General features: G+C 40.5%; 3 protein-coding genes across 6 annotated transcripts in view; 1 reads left to right on the top strand and 2 right to left on the bottom strand.

Annotated features, from left to right (window-relative positions):
* Positions 1–44: 44 nt before the first annotated feature.
* On the top strand, positions 45–2,740 carry airim (AFG2 interacting ribosome maturation factor). 2 transcript variants are annotated; one of them, XR_015091230.1, is made up of 5 exons: positions 45–465; positions 557–736; positions 820–938; positions 1,085–1,176; positions 2,248–2,740. XR_015091230.1 is itself a non-coding variant. In XM_086062670.1 (4 exons), the coding sequence occupies exons 1-4, from the start codon at positions 197–199 to the stop codon at positions 1,123–1,125; spliced, it is 609 nt and encodes a 202-aa protein (XP_085918796.1). In that variant the 5' UTR covers positions 45–196; the 3' UTR covers positions 1,126–2,740. The 2 variants fall into 2 exon arrangements, 1 of the variants encoding a protein (XP_085918796.1); XM_086062670.1 differs by having other exon boundaries at positions 1,085–2,740.
* cldn35 (claudin 35) lies at positions 1,699–3,702 on the bottom strand. Its single transcript, XM_086062669.1, has one exon. It carries the CDS (start codon positions 2,658–2,660, stop codon positions 1,971–1,973), a length of 690 nt encoding a protein of 229 aa, XP_085918795.1. The 5' UTR covers positions 2,661–3,702; the 3' UTR covers positions 1,699–1,970.
* A 292-nt stretch (positions 3,703–3,994) lies between these two features.
* ago4 (argonaute RISC component 4) overlaps positions 3,995–23,706 on the bottom strand; it is a 24,325-nt gene continuing 4,613 nt past the window's right edge. Inside the window, exons 2-19 of one of the 3 annotated variants that reach the window (XM_086062220.1) lie at positions 19,350–19,553; positions 19,138–19,258; positions 18,413–18,594; positions 18,070–18,206; positions 16,833–16,967; positions 16,553–16,640; positions 16,307–16,454; positions 15,063–15,182; positions 14,757–14,918; positions 12,634–12,782; positions 12,329–12,513; positions 11,120–11,279; positions 10,846–11,017; positions 10,575–10,718; positions 10,166–10,300; positions 9,967–10,068; positions 9,404–9,603; positions 3,995–8,359 (exon numbers count right to left, since the gene is read on the bottom strand). In XM_086062220.1, coding sequence (XP_085918346.1) covers positions 8,251–8,359; positions 9,404–9,603; positions 9,967–10,068; positions 10,166–10,300; positions 10,575–10,718; positions 10,846–11,017; positions 11,120–11,279; positions 12,329–12,513; positions 12,634–12,782; positions 14,757–14,918; positions 15,063–15,182; positions 16,307–16,454; positions 16,553–16,640; positions 16,833–16,967; positions 18,070–18,206; positions 18,413–18,594; positions 19,138–19,258; positions 19,350–19,553 — 2,653 coding nt within the window. In that variant the 3' untranslated portion in view covers positions 3,995–8,250. The remainder of the gene's footprint in view (positions 8,360–9,403; positions 9,604–9,966; positions 10,069–10,165; positions 10,301–10,574; positions 10,719–10,845; positions 11,018–11,119; positions 11,280–12,328; positions 12,514–12,633; positions 12,783–14,756; positions 14,919–15,062; positions 15,183–16,306; positions 16,455–16,552; positions 16,641–16,832; positions 16,968–18,069; positions 18,207–18,412; positions 18,595–19,137; positions 19,259–19,349; positions 19,554–23,706) is intronic. The other 2 variants (XM_086062222.1, XM_086062221.1) reach the window with 2 other exon arrangements.

Genomic DNA, 23,706 nt, shown 5'->3' with positions numbered 1-23,706 from the left:
ATAGGAGTGGTAAACGTCATGTGTTTACAGTACGTAACCGGAAATCGTCGAAAAGCAACATGGAAACGTGAAGTGTGTAAACGACATGGCAATTTGCGTTGGTCCAGTATTACATTTAAAAGTTTTCGTTTTCAAAGAGAACCGGACATAAATGTGTCGGTCTCGATTCGATGTAGACTAATTGTCTATCCCCAAAATGTCGAAATCTGCCGTACTAACCATCCATCAAGTATTAAGGAAAAGCTTCCATAGTCTGGAAAGCAATCAAAAAATATGGATGAGCGTCTCAGCAGATTGCATCCCTCTCATGGCATCGCTGGAGAACTTGGCAGAGCAATCGAGGGCGCTTTCCAATGTCCATATCCCTAACACGCCGTTGAAAGACTTTCCGGAAGTGGAGGAACTGCTACGTTACAAACTCTCGCAAGCCATGGATACGGTGTTGTGCCAACTCCACGAAAATATGTAAGTGAATATGCAAAATAACTACAAAGCTGGCGGTACTGGATCAAAATGAATTGCAATCATATATACAGTTTTTTTTTCTTTTTCATAGGGCTTCATTCCAGTCACTGAGAGACTCTTTGACGAACCAGGTCTCAACAGTTATCCAATTGTATGAGCAAAACACAGAGAGTCTGGATTTGGCCACTGTAACCGAGCGCTCGGGTGCCATCCCATCCATCGTTGACATGCTGGAGTGGCTGCAGGATGCCGAGCGTCACTATCGACAACAGTATCCTTTTTGCTAATGCTCGGATTGGAATTTGGAAATGTATCACACCATCTGTTTTGCGCTTCCTCAAATCCTATATTCAGATTCATGAGGAGAAAGACTCTGTTACACGCACTCAGCTCAGGGGACCTCAACCTTTTGGGATCTGCTACCAAGAGATGGAAAGACTTGGACAGTCGCAATGCAGAGGATCAAATCACAGGTTGATATCAATTGTTGAAGACAAGTTCATTCTGTTTCATTTAAAGACCAAGTGTGCCTAATACCCTCAACTCTATTTACATAATAATGTGTTTGGGATATTGCCTGTAAGGCTAATTAACTAATCCCTTCCTCGTTGTATTTCAGATACACTCTGCAAAGTGTCTTTCTTCATGGAGTCTGGCTAAGACGAGATGGGCGCAACGTTTGCACTCTCACAGTATTGCAATGGAATGAGTGTGAGTGTCAAAGGAACAATACAGAATTGAAAATGTATCTTCTATTCACAATTCACCGGACAGATAGTAATAATAGGGTCCAGTTTTGGAAAATAAATTGCGTCATTATGTTTCCTTTATTTACAGAATGTCCCCAAACTAAATGTATTTAATAATACAGCACACAAAAAAAGATATAAACAGATCCACACTTTTTATTTCAGCTATTGAAAAAAATCTATTAGGCCTTAGATGACAGGAAATAACGGCATAATTAATAAGACATCAAACAAGCCATCATAGAAGCATGAGATTTATTATTATTATAATTTTTTTTTTGCTTTGAACCAACGATAAAAACTTCTTCAGGCACTAAGGAATATACAGAATACAATTTTAATTACAAATAAATAAGGGCATTTTATACCACTTTTTTTTTTCAAACCGATACCAGTAGAGTACTCAACAATTGAGTAGTCATTGATACCAATTCCTTTGATACATAACCCCCCCCCCCCAAAAAAAAAATCGTTTAGTTTAAAATTCCGGAGGAAAAAAAACACATCACAAATCTGGTTAGAACTGTGGTGAAATCAGCTTGTTTGCAACATGGCCCTGGTTGATCTCTTATACTCTGCTGCCACCTGCTGGCCGTTTTTGTAATAACTACCATTGCTTCACCCGTTCTCTGCAGTTCAGAGGCTGCATTAAAGCCTTCTGTATGCTCAAACATTTAAAAAATAAAACTCATAAATACGTCGTTGGGACACTTAAAATAGAACATATTTATATGTTTTGGGGAGCAAATGATCTCTCTACACATACTCCTTAAGTGGGAGACTGGTCGACGTGATAGTTTTAGGTAGATTCGGTGCAGAAGCAGGCGAATTAGCAAAGCTGCGACCCACGTAGCCCCTGCGGTATCTACCGCCTCCTTCCACCAGGGGGCACGTGCTGCTTAGCACAGCGCCGCTTATCATCAAAATAACCGCGGCAGCCCATCCCAGATAAACGGCCTGACCGAGCTCTCGTTTATGCATCACGGGCACGTTGGGGTTGTAGAAATCCTCAATGACCGTGTTGGCCGTCCAGGAAACGGGAATGAGAACGCACAGGCCCGTCAGGATGAACAGAATCCCGCCGGAGAGCGCGATGCCCGCCTTGGCTTGGCGGTCGTCCCCGGCGCAGGTGGTGCACTTCATGCCGCAGCAGGATATGGTGCAGGAGAGCCAGCCCATGAAGATGGCCAAGCACATGAGGGCGCGCGCGGCCTGGATGTCAGGAGGCAAGGCCAGCATGGAGTCGTACGTCTTGCACTGCATGTGACCGGTGGACTGGTAGATGCAGCTCATCCAGATGCCTTCCCACTTGATCTCCGACGTCAGGATGTTGCTGCCGACGAAGGCCGACACCTTCCACTGGGGCAGGGCCGTGACCGCTATCGCCATGATCCAGCCGGTCACGGCGCAGGTGAAGCTGATTAGTTGCATGCCAGTGTTCACCATGGCGACAAGTTAGAGATTAAAGAATTAAAAAAAAAAGTGTTGTTTTTTTTTTTGTTTGTTTTGCGTTCCGCTTCTTTTATCCACTTTCACACAATCGTTCCCACTTTCTCTTGGTAATCGACATCCAGCCGTTGAAAAGGGATCACAGAGCCACACACTTTCTCCTCCCTCTCATTCCTACGCTCGACTCAATGCATTATTGAGTAGGCGATAGCTGTGCAGCCACCTGTGGCAGGCAGTCTTGATGCGGGTGAACTTCAGCAAGTCTTGAAACTGACTTCAGGTCAAACTCGGAAGAAAATGTCCACATCGTCCGGTGAGTAATTCCAATGAGAAAATGTCTTCACAAAGAATGGAAGCAGCAGCAAGACCCTTCTCAATGTTGTCGCTGTGCAGACAACAAGCACTCGGGGATCTAAGCCTCGATGAAGCCACTTCAGCCGTTGCTCGGCTTTACCCTCCCCCCTCCTCGAATGCCAACAGGGTAGTCCAAAAAGGTCCAAATCGGTGTTTGAAATATCAGGTCGGAGAGCACATCACGTATAAGCTACTGTCTTCAAATGTGGGGGAGCAACCAAATGGATACAGTGGGCGGGGTAGGGATGGATGGGAGGTGGATCAGTTGACAAAAACAACATTGGGTCCTCTACAAAAGGGGCTTACAAACAGTTGCACCCCATGCCATGTTCCTTTAGAAAACAGCGGTCCGAGTTGGCTTTTTTTTTTGTGTATAAAAACACAATGAAAGGATTAACAATCACTTAAAAAAAAAAATAGTGAGCCATAGGTCATAAAGGTCAGAAGTAAAAACGGCAGCCATTTTACCCTAAACGTTGAGAAAATGGAAAAATGTCAACTCTGCCGTTTGACTCTATGCTTTATATCCCATGTAAATGAAGGCATTTATTTATTTTAAATCACTACTGTTCTCACTTGTGTACACTCAACCTCGATGTGCTAATGAATTAAATATGTCATCAAGATCTGTGTGTCGGGTTTCCTTTCTTCTGTAGCGAGGTAACGGTGGTCATGACAACAGGTCGGGACACAGGAAGCGGGACGGGGGCGGGGCTACAGAAGGACGACAATGCAGGAGGACCAGGATGATTGGTTTGTTTTTGTGTGTAGTGTTGAATTATACAAATTAAAATAGAACAAAAAAGGTACATACAGTACCATGACACTTTATACGAGGTTAACCTTTAAAAACCCGATAAACATTTTGAGTGTCCTTACTGTTGTATTGTGAGATTTCTGGGACAAAAACGCCACCTAGTGACAAAATATATGCGCACACCTGCCAAATATCCATAGGAAATGATCAGAAGACACAATCAACGTTACAGGCATAAAATACCAATTTATTACTTCGCACATTAAACACAAGAGTTCCCTGCAGGCTAAAAAAAAAAAAACGTGAGCATTTCATAATAGCAATACTGTGTGAATGGCCCAAAACAGGGGAGGTTCTACAACATGCCCCTCCTACTGGTCGGAAAGTGTTGACAGCTCTAGTCATTGATTTGAAGCGTTCAGATCCTTTGTATTGCTATTAGAGAACACTAGTGGACAAAACAAAAAAGTAGAGCAGAGCTAAAACGACCCCCTCCTTACAAAAACAATAAAATACACAAAGAACTCCATCATTAAGATAAGTGATATAACAAAGTGATAATGGGAATTTAACAGTTTGTCATGCTCTCCCCTTTGGGACAGAAATAATTCTCAATTCATAATAGGTAAAAAGAGGTAACCCTTTTGTGAGGGGGTGTTGCCATGGAGAAAGGAGGCAATCTAAAAAGAGGCTTAGCCACAGGTATAAACCAGGAAGGAGACAATTGGAGGCTCACTAGGCAAAGAGGAGAGGGGTTAAAAACTGCTCTTAAAACGGGCCCATGTTTGAACAAAGTACCTCGTTTGAATTTGAACACGACCCAAAGAGCAGACCCCCCCTTCCTCACACGTTCACCTTACAAAATTGACATTATGTGGGGGGAAAAAAACACATATAAAGGAGATTGAACAGATATTGCTAAACAGTCAACAAAGTGATAAACATTTACACCAAAAAAGCATTTATACTTTTTCTTTATCCTTATAAATATGATTCAAAACCGTTTTATTTTTTCTTAAGTAGGAGAACAGTCTGGCATGCAGGCAAGCAAAATCTAGTCAACGAAAATTGTCTAAAGCCTATGTAACTACACCACCAAATGCACATCCCCACTGATTGATACAAGCAAATGAAACATGAAAAGAAAGAAAAAACAGAGACAACAGTAGACCAAAAACCACAATGGGGGGGAAAAAAAAAAGACAGCTTTGTTTTTCTGCATTTTAACAGTACAACTGGGTTATATTGCTTTGCGCCGCCATTTTACAAACAGCACACAGTTTATCAAGCTTCATTAACGGGGAAGTAAAGTCAAAATGTTTCTTTACAATAAGATCTATGAGGCCCCACGAGTCGAAACACGACATTCTGATTAATATTTTGTTTGTGGAATAAAAATTCTGCAGCAAAATCCACCCATTTTATCCATCGTGGGGGCAGCCATTTTGTCATTTGCTGTCGACTGAAAATGACATCAGTTGTTCAGTTAACGACCAATCGCGGCTCACCTCGTCATTGCCATATGACCAAACTCAGAAAACAGGTGAGCTGGGATTGGTCGTTACCCGATTCCTAAGCAACTGTGATGTCATTTTTAGTTGACAGTGACAAAATGGCCGCCTGCTGAGATGGAACTAAACTGCTGGATTTTGCTGCTTAACTCATATTCCACAGACACAATATTGATCAGAATGTCGTGTTTAGACTAGTGGGGGAAAAAAATCGACGATATTGAAAGGAAAATGTTCGACTTGACTTCCAATCTAAAAATTGAATATTAAACCACAGCCCCCTGATTTGCCTTATAGTGCCCCATTTCACAATTCAATCTCTGGACAACCCTCCCACTCTGGGCTTAAGGCCAACGCGCACGCCTTCAACAGGTAAGCGCTCAAACTCATTCATAATAAACCTGATGCTTTACGGATGGTTTATTACAAAAGGGTTCTACCCTGAGCAGTACCCCCCTGATGAGGCGTGCGCGGCGACTGCCGCTCCATCAGTCTCGGCGATCCAGAAGCTACACTCGTGCAACTACACAAGGCAAATGATGGTTTGATGGATTAATCCAGAGGGGCAGTGCTCATGCTAAAGTCGATTACTTCAATCCAGTGTTAAAAATGCATGAGAATAAGAAAGACACACTCGTATAGCAAAGACTTTGAAGAGTAAGTGGGGTACACATCAAATACACAGAGTAAATTGAAACCGTTTTAAAAATTTAATCTCATTGCTCATCGCAAACCATTTGAAAACAAGTCCCCCCAATCTAGCTTCACTACAATTACGATCCCTGATTGTCTCCATCTAACTGGTGAAAACAGACAGTGGCGCACAGAGGCAGGTCCGTGTCAACACCCTTGAGTGCTACACTGTGAAACAGAGGTGGGAAATCCAGGTCCAGAAAGTAAAAACCCTGCGCCACAGTTGGGCTTTAGCTAGCTCCCAGAGTGCTTGGTTACTTGCCAAGGAGCTAGCTAGCTAGCACGAGGGACTAAAGCCAAACTGTGGCAGGGTCTTTGCTTTTACTAGCTAGCTCCACACGGGTGCTCGTTACCTGCTAGGGATCTAGCTGGCTAGCTAGCACAAGCGGCTAAAGCCAAACTGTGGCAGGATTTTTACGTTTACTAGCTAGCTCCCCGGGTCCTCCGTTACCTGCTAGGGATCTAGCTAGCTAGCACGAGGGACTAAAGCCATTCTGTGGCAGGGTTTTTACTTTTACTAGCTAGCTCCCCGGGTGCCTGCTACGGAGCTAGCTAGCTAGCTAGCTCGCACAAGGGACTAAAGCCGAACAGTGGCAGGGTTTTTAACTTTCTGGACCTGGATTTGCCACCTAAGTTGTCCTTGGACCAACAAATGAGTTCATCCATCCAGGAGCCCCACATCTTCTCGCCATTAGCCGGGATGCTACAACAAAATTCCAACCGAAAGCTCACCCGCCCCCTGAACTACTTCTAAAAGATTCACCCAAACTTGAAAAATTTCTATCACAACAATTACAACATTGACAACATCAATGGTAGCACTAAATTCTAAAACAGTCAAGATAACCACAAAACATCCTTATATTAAAATTTTACAAATCTGCTTTATTGATTCGTATGTATAAATGCATAAAGGTAATAGAGATTGAGAGTGCCCTCTGTTGCTTGCCTCGCGTCCCGGGTCAGTGCAATGAATTGGCCATCATTTGCAAATGAGACCGAAAAAAAAAAAAAACTACTCTGGTTTCTGGCCCTAGAAGATACAAAACAAAACACCAACGTCCAGCAGTGTCAGCATAAAATCTTTCAGATAATCAGGTGGTCCAAAGAAAAATCCCATTTGTCACACTGAGGGCAGCGTTTTTATGCCTTTAGCCAAACAAGTCCCAAATGGAGACATCAGATATCACTGTTATCACTTACAACTGGAAAATGATCATCATTTGCACACGCCAAGCCTTAAACAAGCACGTGTGCAAATCCCGCCCATCATAGTCAAACTATTTGAATCGATAAGCGACCCAGGACTGCTCGACATCCTCACGCCGCCTCTATGAGGCCCGTTTAAGTCATTTCTCTCAAAGCTGCTCTAGAGATGTAAATATACGTTTATATGTACTGTATGTGTGAATATAAAAACAAGTCTGAGGCATTTACAGCAGTTATCTCCTCAATTTCCCTTTACAATTCAGTGGCCTGCCATGAAAGCATGTGCGCGCACAAACACGCACACTCAAACAACAGTACATGTATTTACAGAGACGCACACAAACACTCACATTGGCTACTCTTTTGCAAAAGGATGGGAAGAAAGTAGTAATGGGTATGGACACCCAGGTCACCTCGTTTGTAAAAGACTGAAGGAGGAAAAGGTTCAAACGCACTCATAAAAATGAAAAAAAATATATAATATATATATACTGTATATATATATATTCTCAAAAGGTCAACCCCCCCACCCCTCCATCTCTTCCCACCCAATAAAACCCAAGACCTTGTGACAGATTTTGCCCTGGTGGGCTTTGAGGTAAAAGTAGATCAGAGTCCTGCTTAGCTGGGAGAGCGAAAGAGCTTCGACGACACAAGTGGTGCCGAAAACACTCCATCGCTCAGTGTATCTTAAAAATACGAGTGCAGACATTCAGATAGAAAAAAAACCCAAAACAACAACAACAACACAAAATATTGGCTCAATTAGTACTGTGTGTTTTTTTGTTATTTTCCTGTCATTTTCTTCTGTGCATTGGAAACCCGTGGGGTTTGCAGTGCCGATTTGCTGGTTCGAAGGGCGACTTGACCGGGAAACACTGATTTGAGCTCGTTTCATTAAAAAGCTAGTGGACGCAGAATCCCGTCAAAAGTGTCACTTTGGTGCACGTTTGGGAAAATAAAAAGTGACTGATGAGAACGACAAGACGACAAGGAAAAAGACGAGCTTAGAATAATGGATGAAAATACAGACGGGATGGAAGTCCGCGTGTGGACGGGCAGATTAGGCGAAGTACATGGTGTGTTGGGTGTCATAGTGGATCTGAACTGCCTTGGCCAAAGCTAGGGGGTCACGGCCGTTGCTCTGGCCTGACACATGGCTTCCCTCAGCACTGCAAGACAACACAAAAAAACACAAGTCAGCAACCTTTACTGTAAAAAAGAAGAAAAAAAAGTGTTGTTAATTGTAGTCTTATGTGCTGAGGGCCCAAGAGCTAATTAGAGATGCATCATAACACAAAAATATGCAGCATACAATACTTCATTTTCTTCTACCTTCTTCCATTTTTAAACTTTTCTGCCTTTTTGTCAAATTTGAATTTTTTTTCGCAATTTTATGGACTTATGGTAATTTTCTGCCTCTCCCTCCTTTTCTGGACATTTTATGACTTTTTTTTTATAGCTTTTTTATTGTCTTTTTGCGATCAAATTTCTGACTTCTGTTTTTTAGCCATTTAATGGTAATTTGAGATTTTTGTATTTGTACATTTTATGGTAATTTTTTAAACATTTTCTTTCCTGCCTTTTCTGGGCTAGGTCATTTTCTGACTTTTTTTTAATTGTGTGTACATTCTATGGTAATTTTCAGCACTTCGTCTTTTAATTTTGGACATTTTATAGTACTATACTATATATACTTTTTGAACGTTTTCTTTTCTGCCTTTTTTAAAATCAATTTTATGACTTTTTGGCAATTCCAAAGAAATTTTACAGTAATTGTCTGCCTTCTTTTGTTTTGGGGTATTTTAAGGTTACTTTTTCAACATTCTTTTCTGCCTTTTTTTTTTTAAATTATTAAATTCAAAAATTGTTGGCAATTTCATGAACATTTTATGGTAAATTTTTGCTTTGGACATTCTATGGTCACTTTTTTGACTTTTTTTTTGGTGGGTTTAAAAACGTTTTCATCTATCTTTAGTCTTTTCTTTTTCTGAAAACTTACTCTGACATTTTTTAAATATTGAATTATTAATTTATCCAAATCAAATTTGAAGAATATTTCATCTAAAAATAAAAATATGTAGAACACAAAACATTTCTACCAATTATTTTTAGAGCGCCACAGGAGAAGTACTCAAGAGCCGCAGGCTGCAGACCATTGGTCTAGTGACACAATCCATTTTGGACAGAACTGGGTCGATGTTTCGCGACCTCACCTGTCGTGGTCTTTGTCCACCAGATGGTATCGGGCGCGGAAAGCCACCAGCCTGGCGTAGTAGGCGGGCGCCGGGATGGAGACGGAGCGCGTGCAGCGGACATAGGTGTGGCACAGCTGGTAGGTGAGGAGCTGCAGTTCGTCGGCTGTGAAACAGTTGTCATCCCACAGGACGTGGTAGTGCGACGGACGACTGGTACCCTGAGGAAGCGCACGTTATTGTAGGAATAAAGCAAATGTGTTTAACTTATTCCATGACCAACTTGAAAGCTTACAAAAGCTTGGAACTCAATCAATTTTCTCCATTGAAACCAGGGCTGTGAAATTCTGAATTTGACTCAATTCAAAGGATGAATTAAAACTTAAAAGGTCTTAATCTTGTCAGCTTTTAATTTTCAAACCCATTCTACAACAATAATAAAGACATTGTCACACTAACACTTTTGGAGGGGAGTGTATAGTAATATACATCTGCAGTCCGGAAACATTCGATTGCATTAAAAATCATTTTATGCTTACTATGTAGAATTTCGAGTATGTAATGTGCGCAATCCTGTGCCTCACCTGAATTCCAGCATGGCTGCACAAATAGAAATCAAACTCGGACGGATGTGTAATGGTGCTGTCCACTGTCGTACCAGCCGGTACGTTACCACTCTTCCCAACCTAAAAGTGAAAGACAGAAAAAATAATAATAATACAAATTGGTTGTTTATTAAAAAAATTATACAACAGATAAAAAAAACAAAAAAACATTTCTCACCCTCTCAGCTTTGTCAGAGCAGAAAAGACGAGTGTGGTGGCGTTTCTGGACCACGATGTAGGTAATGCCAGGCCGGTAATCCTCCTCCAGACTGATGCATGCCTTCCTGATGGCTATCAATTCCGGCCACGCTACCTGAAAATGTACAACAAAAGACTGCCATTAGCATCGTTTATCATCAAACTGAGCGAAACAATAATTCATGGGCATTGTGTTTCAAATTAGCTACCGGTACAGTTTCCTGCAATACAATTTGTTAATCATGGGGAATCACATTCAATGATTTCTGTGACTTGCTTTTTAATTTGGAACTTACCCCTTAAATCGGTGGAGCTGGTAAACAAACCAGTTTGACATTCACATATGTGGTCGAAACAAACAATAACATCTATAGAATGCAATATGGCACCTGTTTCATCTGGCCTTCAGAAACCCCGCCACGATAATAGATGATGCGAGTGGGCTTGAAGCGTGTGGACTTGTAAAACTGGATCAGTAGCTCCCGCACCATGTTGGTCAGATCTTGAATGACTTCCTGGCTGAAGAGCTGCTCCTAAAGACACCATAAAAGTCTTGTTATTTTCAAAAGAGACCTTGCTTCTAGGGGGAGAGAAAAAAAAGTAGCTCTGCATCTAATATAACAGCACTGCAAAAGTTTCTCATCAAAAGGATTTAAAAACCTGGGACATGTCTTGACGGGACGTCTGGACTCTCACTGTCGCGCAGTAACGGCTGGGGTGGCCGTCCATGCTGCCCACCACCGCCGCTATGGATGGCTTCTTCCCGTCACCTGCTGGAGGATGGGTGACATCTGCACCCAGGAAGATGACGGGCTGCTGGAACACGGACGGCCTGAACAAGACAAAAAGGGACATTTTGTCACGTTCACATGCATAAGATGGTCAAACAATTCTATTCATATGGACAACATTCAAAACCAAAAAGGCTCCAGACCTCTGGTGCGGTACTAGGACGTTGTTGATGCCTCCCAGCTTGGCGTTGATCTTGAGGCAGAGGTTGGAGAGAGTTTGTGGGGACGTCTTTACAACATTCTTCACCTGAACACACTGAGTGGCCATGCCGAGGAGGGTGTCTCCCACCCGCTTCACCTCAGCTGTGGACAACAATACAGCGGTGACTAGTAGTGATGTCACTATCAAATATTTTTAGACTCCATTAATCATAATTTTGCATTCAAATGTATTACAAATGCATCCCCCCCTGATTACTGTTTATTAACTGGTGATTGGTGGGGTTTTTTCATACATCGTAAAAAATAAAAAAGGGATTTATGTTAATCAGTCTTCATTAAGGACTACAGAAATCAATTACTGTTGATATGCTGAAATCAGAGGATTTGGACAATTTTAAATAAAAAAATGGCTCCAAATGATTATTAAAATAGTAGTCAATTAATTTTGACAGCTCTAATGACTAGTGCTAGACAGATATGGCGTTTCCAGGGCCGATACTGTTTATTAGTAGTCAAGGAGGCCGATAACCGATATTTCAAGCAAATATTCATTTACAAAAAAAGAGAAAATATTAGCATCAACATAATTTATTTTTATTTTTAAACATATAAAGGATAGCTTTGTTTTAAAATTATTAAAACAATAACAAATAGTTCTCTAAAGTTTCCTGTTGTCAACATAATGTATTAATTTATTTTTTAATAAAATGTAGGAAGTTCCCAGTTTCAGCATAATCTTTTAAGTGGAAATTTAAATAAATGTAGTCCCTGTATCTCACTGAGCAACAAATGCATGCAAAATTGCGACTGTAGCTAAATTGGGGGGGTCGTCAGGGTTTGTAAAAGGTTTCAAAAGATCTTCGCAGACAGTGAAAATTGTCCGAATAGGTTTGAAATGTCTTTTCAACAAAAGTAAAAACTGCCTGTGAACATCTTACAAATCCCGATGAAAACCCTAAACTCACTACGTTCGCAAGCATTCACCGCTCAGTAAGATACCACCAGCTCGGCCTTCAGATTTGGAAAAAGGCAGATGCCGATATCTGTCAAAATACCGGCACCAATAATCAGCCTATCCCCCTAGTGGTGACCAAACAATGGCCAAAACTAAATCACCGTAACATTTTGTTGTGCTTCATCTAGTTTGACCTCATGCATTTCGACTCTCGAACCAAAACCAGCGCGCTTACCATAGACGGGCGTTTTGCCAGGCAGGATGACAACAATGAGCTGTAGGCCCACATAAGACATCTTGAGGTGCTTGAACATGGGCTCCACGCTGTCCGCTCCTTGTGCGTATTTACAGAAACATGGCTGGCCTTGAATGGGCATCCCGGCATCCTTCGAGATCTTACGCAATTGGTCAGTGAAGCTCCTACCAAAATTAAGCCAAGCTCATTAGCGGTCAGCAATAAGCACAAAATATCTAAGCTGATCCATCGCGCACGAACAATGTAGCCTGTAGTAAGCGCGCTTTATCCATTCTGGCACTCACTTGAGCAGGTCCTCTCTGCATTGTTTCTGTGGAGCGAAGCAGGCCACAGCCCAGACCTTGATCTCAATGCCGGCGTAGAACTGCTTGCCCCTCATGTCCCACACGCCCTGATTGGGCGTGGCCACCGTTTTATTCTGCGGAGAGAGTCCCTAACCTCTTAGTCAACCCCCCGCTTGGATGAGCCGATACACAAGATTGACTGCAGGGATATTTTCTTCCTCGTTCAGTATGGTTGTAAATACAACTCCCAAAAGGGCAGAAGCTTTCTACTAGGTTAACAAGCTTTACCAAATACTATTAAGAGCCTAGTAGGCCATTTAGCAAATGACCCAAGTAGTTAATTGTAGCCATTTGGCAGCATGTGTGTTTCTGTAATTCTTAAACAAACGCCAATGCAGACTTGAATGTAAGTTTTAAGGACATAAATATCAGTCGAGGATTACGTCAGGAATAGAAACTAAAATCATAGAGTAGGTTACAACAAGACTGAAATGTGAATATAAATAATCAATGGTACACAAAACAGCATGCAGTTTTCAAACGAAATTGATACCATTCATTCAAAGCAATGAGAGAAATGGCAAAGGCTTAACACAGTCCACATTTAAAGGTATTCACTGGAAGCCGATTAGACTTGCTGTCCCAGGAGGCAAATGGCCAGCTGTTCAATTGAGAGTGGAACAAAGAGTGTCTTATTGAGCTCTTAAATCAAACAACGTGAAGAACTGCAAATTGAGCGCAGAACAAAATGGGAAATCCAGCCAAACACTAATACAGAGAGATCAGGATTGTACTTCGCGTCAGCAGAATTGTAAGGATGTTTTATTTCCTGTAAGAAAGCCAAATTAGCCCTCAAGGGGCAAAAAAAAAAAAGAAGATTTTACTGCTGAACACTGTGCTGGGTGATAACAAGTCTCATCGACATCCTGGTGGCAACACATTCACCTCACAATCCTTGAATTCCAATTCAGCCGTTCTAACCCATTTCACTAAATATCTCTCGGTATTATGATTTCCACGTGGATTAGCGTAAAACCATTTACAGCTAATTTTAGCGTCACCATTTTTCTAGCTCTCTCCAGATGTGGAACGGACGGCTGAATTGAGATTCAGTGGGTGAATCAGCAGTCTTTCATGATTAGACCTCCCCCGCATACTGGCCAATTAAACATATAGAGTACATATATACATCTTTACTTTTTATTAAGACTATATTTGCACAAACATAAAAGTACAGGCCATGGGCCATATTTGGCCCATCCACAGTCTCAGACCTGTAATTGCAGCTTTTAAGAAGTCAAATAAAATGTAAGCTATGTCTTGTTTTATTTTAAAATACTACTTATATTTATGTGCGCGTATGTCAAACCGAAAGAAAATGAAAACACTTGAGTCTTCAGTATTGCCAATCTAACAATTTTTCCATTCGTTAAAAATGTCTCCATTTCCTGTGTAGTGGAGGTAAGAAGGGAATTTCCCAGCCCGTCCTAAGAATGTCAGCAAACTTTTAAGAAAATACAGGGGAAAAAAGTTAAAAGTAAAAATACCGGTACCCTTATCGTTGAAACTTTATTGGCAGCAAAATGTGTTAGAAACTAACATTTCTTGAAATGTGTGGGACGATAATACATGATAAAATAAAAAACATAAACACAAACAACGGGTTACTGAAAACAACGCAACTGAATGCATTACATAAATAAATTTAATTAATATGGAACTCAATTGCGCACGCTAAAAAGGCCTTCACCAACTGTTCCAATTCCTCACATGGCCCCTCTGGAAAATTAATAGCCCACCCCTGCTGTAGAGCATCTGCACACAGACTGCTGAGCTGCACCACACTGAGCTTGTTCCAGGTCTTACAGGCCTAGTTCATTTAACTGCTGCACTGGTTCGTTTGTAAGGAATTACATTATTTTTCATGCTGTTGGGTTCTTGATACAGCAATATACGTTATTGGTTATTAATCAAAATTAAGAAGGGACACATTTTTGAGAATTGATATACAGATGACTCACTAAAACTATTCCTGCAAACCTGGAAAGAAAAGCCCATTGATCCAACATTCACTCAGCGCATTCTCCATTAACCCCAAAGTGTAGCCCCGTCCCGGTACTCACCCTGCCACAGTCTCTCCCCGTGTCTGTACTCACCCGGCCCCCATACTGTAGCATGGGAGCTGGGAGCACTCGTCCTGTCACTTCGGTCATGTCATTGTGCACCACAATGCCAAATTCCTTCAGATACGGGTCGGGGCCCCCGACCATGCTGTTGCTTTTGACCTGGGCGAGGTAATGAGAAGGTTAGGACAAAAGAGGTGAAGGAAATGAGGGCAGAGTATTATTTGGGTGGGATGAGAGCATTGAATAACAAAATACAAACGGACAGAAACGACTATATTTTACAATACGTAGACGTTCACTCACCAGTCTGCTGATCTCTTCTTGTCTGTCAGGGGCGGAGCGAGCGGTAGCTTTGATCATGGTGGACGTCTGGTTGTCCGTCAGTTTTTTTATACAGCGTTGTCCGGCTACAATGTTACAGACCTGCAGTGCAAGTGCACATCAAGTCATTTTAGTTAAAGAAAAAACTGAAATGCAAACCATTTTGTTAATGGAATAAAATAAAAACAAAAATGTTTACAAAACAAAAACTACATCTTATGTTTACAAAACTAATTAAAACTATAATTATAGCAAAAGGTAAGAAATTAGTTACCCTTTTCATTTTACCATAGTGTTTATTAAATATTGCACAGAAATAATACACATTTAAGAAAAAAACAACAATGAAAACTATACTCTAAAAACAGTTGGGTCAAAAGTAATCCAATTATGGATAAAAAATTGAACGATCCACTATATGGGTCAATTTGACCTAACTTTCTAGGTCGTTTTGTACAAAATGACCCAATTTTTTGACCCAAGTAAAGGATCTGACCAATATTGAGTTGTTTTACACTGAAATACCCATTTCTTGCCTTAAAGTTGGGGGTCATACCGACACAAGTAGAGGATTGGTCCATTTTTGACGCATAGTTGGGTTATTTTTGACCCAACTGTTTTTAGAGCGTCATACTGAAACTAACTAAAATCTAAGCTTTAAAAAAAATAAAAAATAAAAATAAATAAAAAATAAAAAAACAGAACCACCTTGAAATCTAATTAAAACTAAATAAATAAATAAAAAACAAAAAATAATTAAATGAAACTTCCAAAACCATAACATACAAAAGTGACTAGTCATGAAAGTGGAAGTCAATCTTAAACATTTCTTGACAATATTATGTTATATGTGACCTCGCTAGTCTACACATGACATTCTGATTAATAATACATTTGTGGAATAAGAGTTATGAAGCAAAATCCAGCCGTTTTTATCCATCTCAGGGTTCGGCCATTTGGCCACTTGCTATCGACTGAAGAGGACGACATCACAGTTGCTCAGAGCTCACCCTTTTTCTGAAGCTGAGCTGTGATTGGCTGTTACCTGAGACCTGAGAAACATTAATGTCATCTCCCGTCGACAGCAAGTGGCAAAATGGCCACCACTTGAGATGGATAAAAACAGCTGGACTTTGCTGCTTAACTCATATTCCACTAACGCAATATTAACCAGAATACCATATTTAGACCAGTGGGGCTGCATAGAACATGTCACCTTCTCTCACCTCCAATGGCAGATAAGTGTGCTTCTGTTCCTGTCCTACTTGCAGACAGGGTAAATGTGGATACTTGAGCTGCAGATTGTACTTCTGCTTGAAATACTGAGCGACTGTGCACTCCATTGCCTGGCCATTCTCAAGCTGTAAGGGGAACCTGTCAAGAAAAGGACGGTGGGGATAAAATTGTACAGAACAGGCTAATAACTTTTAATCCGAATTCACAAAACAATTGCGAGTTTAAAAGTGAAATACGTTTGGTGGCTAGCTGGTCGCCGCGTAACGTTGCACACCCGATACTTCCTCTTCATCTGACCACAGTGTGTGACCTCCACTTTCAAGCCTGTTAAAACACAAGAAGATTCAATATCCACAAGCTTTCAGTGTGCAAGTTGGAAACACTGTACAATGATCTTGACCAGGACTGAAGAAATGTCAAACATTCCTACTGCAGTTTTGCAAATTAAAAACTAATTTTGAGCGCAATTGCTCCAATTAAAACCTTTAAAAATAGCAATATTCAACAAACACTCACCTCTTATTTCCTTTGTAAATTTGACACGTTGCGAATCAGTCAGTGGTTTGGTCTGCTCATTGATGTTCTGTATATCTAAAACTTCGCACATGAACTCAATCACAGGCTGAGCGCGGTAGAAAGCAGTGGCCGACACTGGGAGGGTAAGAGAGATACCACATTATTCAATAGCCCCCATTAATTAGGAACTATGAGCAGAACTATTTCATGCATGAAATATCGCAGGCTAAGTGAGCGAGCATGTGCTCAAGTGCAACAGGCAAAAAGGAATGCAGAACTGATATGTCCAGATGTTTTTAGATGGATTCAAATGGATTGCAGTCAGGCTGAAGGTCTTAATTCAAGAATGATCATTTGGTCTCACTTTACATAATGGAGCCAACACAATCATATCCTGTTATCAGTCCTCTGTTATATATGACGGTGTATTAGGGTTACGTTACGTATATTTATTTATTTTTCCCCCCAGAGGAGGATGGTAATATTCTGAGAAAAAAAACAGATTTGCCATTTTATAAAGTGGCAAATCTGCAGGGGAAAAACTCAGAAACATACAAGAAATACACGTAGAGTATTACTTGGATGTTTGTGCCACTATTCGGTCGGGTTTTCAAATAAGGAGAGAGTAATTGCTTTAGCAAAGATTAACCATATGATGTTTGAAGCGTTGGGTACGGCCAGCGACAAAGACGCCTCGCTTTGCGAAGGTCCACACCCTAAGGACCAAGCATTTAAGTTAATTTGTTAAAACGTATATTTAAGTTTCCAGAATTATTTACACATTCATACATTTTGGTATTTTTTAAGTAGTTAAGTTGACGTGTCGAATCTGCGGCTCTCCGTCGTTCACTTGCATTTACCTAAAGTATGCTAGCTGATAGGGGATCAGGAAGTGTTGTCGCTCTTGCTGCCGTCCGTGTATGACGAGTAAAGTTGAAATTAAGAATGAATCCGTCTCCATCCTGCCTTTTCATTGTATAAACAGTGTCCCATTAACCACCAATTAGACTATAGCTACGCTACGTGTATTTGGCGTAAGTTTCTTATGTTTTTCTCTAGCAAATTTGCCACTTTATTATATATATAACCCTAATACACCGACATAGTTATATAACAATAGCAAAAAAAGAAAAGAAAAAAACTTAACGACCCCCAATAAAACATTAACGTTTTTTTCTTTCCCCAAAGTAATCGTATCGTGAAATCTTTCACCCAAAAAGTTGCAGCACAGCCTTACCATCGATGTTGAGCATCATGTTCCACATAGCAGGACGGACGGACTGATGGAAACCAAACCACACTTCCCTGCCACCACCCAACGGATGGTAGTAGCCCTCAGGAGGAGAAAAAAATGAACGACCCACTGGAGTGTATCTGTAGAAACGGAGACAGACAAAAAAACAAAACAAAAAAAAAGTCTGAAATTGTTTGTATTGCCATTTGGGTGTGATTTAAAGCCTAGAAATGACATCCATTGTGTGTGACATAATTTGATCAGGATGCAAGAGAGCTTGGGATTCAGTCAAAGCTTCATAAATAGTGAAAATTTGAAAAAGATGTTGTAATAGATAAATGAAGACCTCATGGACGGGAGATGCCGCGTGATGACATCCAGAGCCTGAACGGAGTCCTCGGGGACTTCGTTCAGGTGGCCGGACAACGCCTCGAGAAGCATCTGAAGACTGACCACAGACACCCACTGCAAGGACACCTTGAAGGTTTGATCCTTCCCTTCGCCAGGTAGGGTTACCTCCAGATCCACCTAAATAGGACGGAGAAAGTGAAAACGAAAGGGCAATGAGGAAATTTATTGCGTGGGTGACAACAGCAAGAATAAATACATACAATTAGTATCAGTATGGCTCTCAAGACAGTGAAAAGTGCGAGTGATTGTGCTATTAGGAAACCCTGAAAAGTGTGGCGGTTGTCGGGAAAAAGTGACTTCTTAGGAACGCAACAATTAAATGGAAAGCAAACAGACATCGCGATGCAGTAGAATGCAATTTTCAAATCACAAAGGCTGCAATTCAACTTCATTACAGTTATTTTTTTCATGTACTTTTTATTTATTCATAGTGTCTCTCCATAAGTGCAGTCCACATTGGATATTATATTGATATAGAGATAGAGAGAGAGATATTTAGATATATATTGGCAGCCAATACTTTCAACAGGAACAAGCAAGGTTTTAAGAAGAAGGATAATAATATGTTATTTCAAGTGGGATCCAGGTGTGCATTTCTTTCAGGAAGTAAACGGTGATTCAACTATTCTGAATAAAAGACCACTCATGTGGGATACTGACCCGGTCTCTCCCTATTGGCAGTGGATGTGCTGTGTACATGTTCCTCTTCCCATCATAACCAGGCTGTCGGTCCCCAAATATTTGCATCTTGAAGTGCCGCACCATCGTGTCCACCACCTCTCTGGAAGGCAAGGAAATGGTTGATGAGACGCAAACGGAAGCAATGGGGGGCGGGGGCGGGGGCGGTTGCATCCAAATTGACGGAAAGCTACCTGTTGACCCTCCGCGGCCGTTTCTCAGGCTTGATGTCGATATCATAGTGATAGACATCAATCTTGGGAATCTGCACTTGGAAGTGGTTGGCCAGGAGACGGATGGGTTTCCCCACCGTGCCGAGGCCGGGACGCCGCGGAGGCTGGAACAGAGAGGGAGGAGGGGCAGGCGGGCCTGGGCCTGGGCCTGGGCCTGGGCCTGGGGACAGGAAGGAACAGCCATCATTTTCCACTTTGTCACATACTGATTAGCCTTGGAAAAAACATTGACACACTGATTTTTTATAAAAAAAATAATAATAATTTAATAAATAAATAAATAACGAACTCATCTGCAACCTGCCCCCTGACCATGCAGGTCAAAGAGGGGCCGGCGAAACAATGACCTCCAATTAACATTGGGCCCACCCCCAGCTCCACCCAGAGGGAGGGCACCCACCCCAAACATTGAGACAAAGCCGAGCCTTCTCTCAGACAGACAGCAGCAACGCCATATGGAGGGGTGGTCCGGCAAGTCTGGGATTACAGTTACATTTGGTACATAAGCACAGATATTGTCCTATATCAGGGGTTAGCAATCTTTACTGTCAAAAGAGCCATTTTAGGGCAAATAAATACAAAACTCTGTCTGGAGCAAAACCGTGTGCTGTTCGTGTTAATCTAATGCCCGAGGGCTAATTAGAGCTGCACCATTACAGAAAATATGCAACATTGAATACTTTCAGATTCATTTTATTCTACTGTAATGTTCATCTTTTGTTTTGTTTTATTTTTGTAATTTTTCATATATATACACACACACACACTTTTCTGCCTTTCCATCGAATTTCCAACATAATTGGCAATTTAGTGGCCATTTTATGGTAATTTGAGATTTATTTAGTTTTTTCATATGTTATGGTAACTTTTTGTAAAAAAAAATTCCAGCCTTTTCTAAAATCAATGTTCTAAATTTATTGGGGTGCAATTCTGTGGACATTTTATGGTAGTTTTCGGGATTTTGTCTTTGGACATTTCAGAATTACTTTTTAAACGTTTTATTTTGTGCATAAAAAAATAATAATTCTGACATGTTGTAGATACGGTACTTTTCGCATTTTCATTTGTACCATTTTTGGCAATTTCGTGGACATTTAATGGTAATTTTCTGCTTTTTGGACATTTTAGGTATTTTTTAAAACATTTTCACTACCTTTCCTCCGCCTCTTTCTGTCAACTTGAAAATATGGACTGCATTTTTTTTTATATTTAATTATTAATTTTTATATAAATCATTAGTTCATTTATAGATTACTTTATCTAAAAAAAATTAATAAATATGTAAATAAAATATTAATTTTCCAATTTTTTTTAGAGAGCCACATGTGGCTCCAGAGACGCAGATTGCAGACTCCTGCCCTATATCAACAATATATACACCTTAATATACAATCTAAAGGGTTTTTTTGTTTTGTTTTTTTACATGCAGTTAACCCTTTCTTGCCTTTAATAGGAACCCTCAGAAGTGTGCCCAAAAAAAGAAGAAAAAAAAAAAAAGAGAAAAGAAACCTGCTCTAAAATGTTTGTTTGATTATTTTTTTGGTAAATAACAGCATACTCGAGTACAGCAATACTACTATAGAAAGGTTAATGGTGTGAATCCCGTTGCCACATTACAGCTCCCTCCTCCAGACACTGCCTCATATTCCTCACATCAATACTGATTTACATCCAAATGGGGACATGACTGCATTTTGATAGTCGCTCCAAATTCGATCACTGCGGTTATCTTTACTTTGAATTCATTGGACATGCATGACCACATATACATTCAGCGTCATCAGCTTATTGAAGGAGGGGTCGGGTGGGGTGTGGGTGTGTGGTTGGGGCTGCTTAATGCTTTTGTCAACTGACAGCTAAAGGACTGTGGGGGTCTTGCTGAACTCCATGTAGCCGCACGCTCCAGTTAACAAGTGAGGCGCGAGAGCACAGACAATCAAGGGCCCCATTGCTTCAGCAAAACACATTTGCCTGTATGCCCCGATCGAGAGTGGGCCCCAAATGACACCCCTTTCGCACAGTTAAACACTCTTCCAGCATAGTAGCAGTAGTTTGATTGCTGCCTTGCTATTGTTAGCTTTGTATGACGGTCTGCGTGTGACTCACCCCCGCTTGACAATGTGTGGTGCCTTTATTCTCAGTGTTGTCTTTATCATGTATTGGTGCTGCAGTCTTGTTGCAACACGCATTTGGCCAAACCTGAGCGCTTAACTTGCATTTATCACATCATATTTTGGCTATAAATGTGCTGCAATTCACTGTAAATTCAAGCATTTATAATACAGCTATTAGCTCCTAAGAATCCAAGTCGTACTGGATTTGAAGGTATCGATTACTTGCGAAGGCCGACAATACCAGTGACCTCTTGTGGACATTCTATTAGGAAGTAAATGACATACATGGCTGACAGAACGTTTTGTTTTGTTTTTAAAGTATTTCATGCATACACTTTACACATTTATCCGCCTTCGACTGAGGGGGAAAAAAACCACAATGCAATAATAAGGTCAATTTTTCCTTTTTGTGATTTTACTTACTTTCATAGTATTATACAAAGTGATATACTCACCTGTTGCCTACCTTTTCTATATTTTTTAGGATTTAATTGTATTTTTGCTCTGGGTGGTTGTAATTTAATTTTAAACCATTTAACTACTTTTTAATAGAGTAAAAACAAAATCAATACTTTCAGGCGTTTTTCAACAGTTTCACCGAGAACTATTTTCCAGCTTCATAGTATCATGTAGGGTGATACAATTTTAATCAAAAAAATAATAAATCCAACAAACATTTATTTAAAGGTTTAATTTACTCAAAAATAAACCTTGTGCAAAATGTTACATAACAGTGTATAAAGATTTTAAATTGGTTTTAATGTAAACTTAACCTTCGTAGCTAGTGAATAACTTGTACTAAATTACAACTCAATATTTTGATGTAACAGAACTTAACAAAAAACTGCTTTTAATACCCAAGAGCATACATTTACACACAACTCGATTTCCAGATTTAGCTTATTTCGATTTATTGCCCAGCCCTAGTATATTATGCGCAACAAATAAAACTGTATTATTTTGCTCTTCAATTTATTTTAAACAAAGCCAAAAAATCTGGGAGTTATCAATTTTATATTGTACTTTTGTTAATTTATTAGAAATTTAATCTAAAGTGAATGGATCTTATGTCCTTTGTCAGGTTTCTTTAAAATGATCATTGGTTTCACATCTGTTGAGGACAAATCTCGAGTGGACAACAACTATGACTCCTGCTACACAATCTCTTAAGGTCCGAGATGATACATCCCAAAAAATATTGGCAGATTTGGGGAAAATACAATACAAGTACAGTCCAAATTCATCTTTAATAGTTGTATTCTTTGTAATATCATGAAAATTTTAAATAAATGTGTTTTTCCTGATAACTACACGTCTCACAAATTCTGCCAAAGTAGCTAACCAAGCGCAAGTGTGCATTAGCTAGCGGGCTTGACATACTCTTCTTCGACTTAAAGCAAAAAAAGAAAAAAGAAAAGTTGTACCTATCTATCTGCCGTGCTGCTACTTGGAAAAGTCCAGGAATTGCTCAATTGCTCATCAAATGACTCAACAGTCTATGCATCACAATGTTATTTTTTTTTAATACTCCAACCTATGCAATCAACCTACCGCATTTAGTGTTAAAACAGCTTTTCTCCCCACAGTAAATTCCGCAATCTTATTATGTAGTCAAAGTGCATTATTCAGCTCGCATTTAAATGGCCACCTAATGTCCAACGACCAGCATAGAAAAAAGCTAGTTTACCGATAAGTGGTACAGTTCAGCTCTGAACCTGGCTTGCATTTGCATCATGGGGCGTGTGGGCGGGAAAGAGAAAGCCATGTAAATAGGCTGACATTCTGTAATCTGCTAATGGATTTGACAAATAAGAACGGTGCAAAGAAGGGACAAAAATTGGGGAGATTTACCGTCGGTCGCTAAATACAGTTTTCACCTGCGTGACACTGAACTATTACCACCAAACTACACTGTTAGGTGGTAATAGGGCTGAAAAACACTTGATTCTCACATTTACAGGTGTAGTTATGCAGTGTAAAAGTACACATTTATTATGTTAATGATTTTGTGTCCCTGGTAACCACAGCACGATCAAGCAGTGAGACAGCTGGGTCTGTGCTGAGCATGAGGAGGATGGTCGAGCCTGGTGATGACTCACAGCTGAACAGAACTAAAAATACGCCCACACCTGAAAATACCTGGATTAAGGAACAGCAGTGGACTTGGGGAACGCTTCATTTAGTACATAGGTGAAAACACAAAC

This window comes from Leptonotus elevatus, chromosome 19 (genome assembly GCF_054856555.1).
Source record: "Leptonotus elevatus isolate MCC_2025b chromosome 19, RoL_Lele_1.0, whole genome shotgun sequence".
NCBI lineage: Eukaryota > Metazoa > Chordata > Actinopteri > Syngnathiformes > Syngnathidae > Leptonotus > Leptonotus elevatus.
The sequence above is the reverse complement of the archived record's forward strand: the minus strand, read 5'-3'. Positions and strand labels throughout refer to the sequence as shown.

Bases quoted from the DNA above. Each gene is read 5' to 3' on its own strand.
- cldn35 (XM_086062669.1), bottom strand. From the start codon at position 2,660: ATGGTGAACACTGGCATGCAACTAATCAGCTTCACCTGCGCCGTGACC.
- airim (XM_086062670.1), top strand. From the start codon at position 197: ATGTCGAAATCTGCCGTACTAACCATCCATCAAGTATTAAGGAAAAGC. The intron at 466-556 runs GTAAGTGAATAT...TCTTTTTCATAG, and splicing joins TGCCAACTCCACGAAAATAT to GGCTTCATTCCAGTCACTGA. The intron at 737-819 runs GTATCCTTTTTG...TCCTATATTCAG, and splicing joins GAGCGTCACTATCGACAACA to ATTCATGAGGAGAAAGACTC.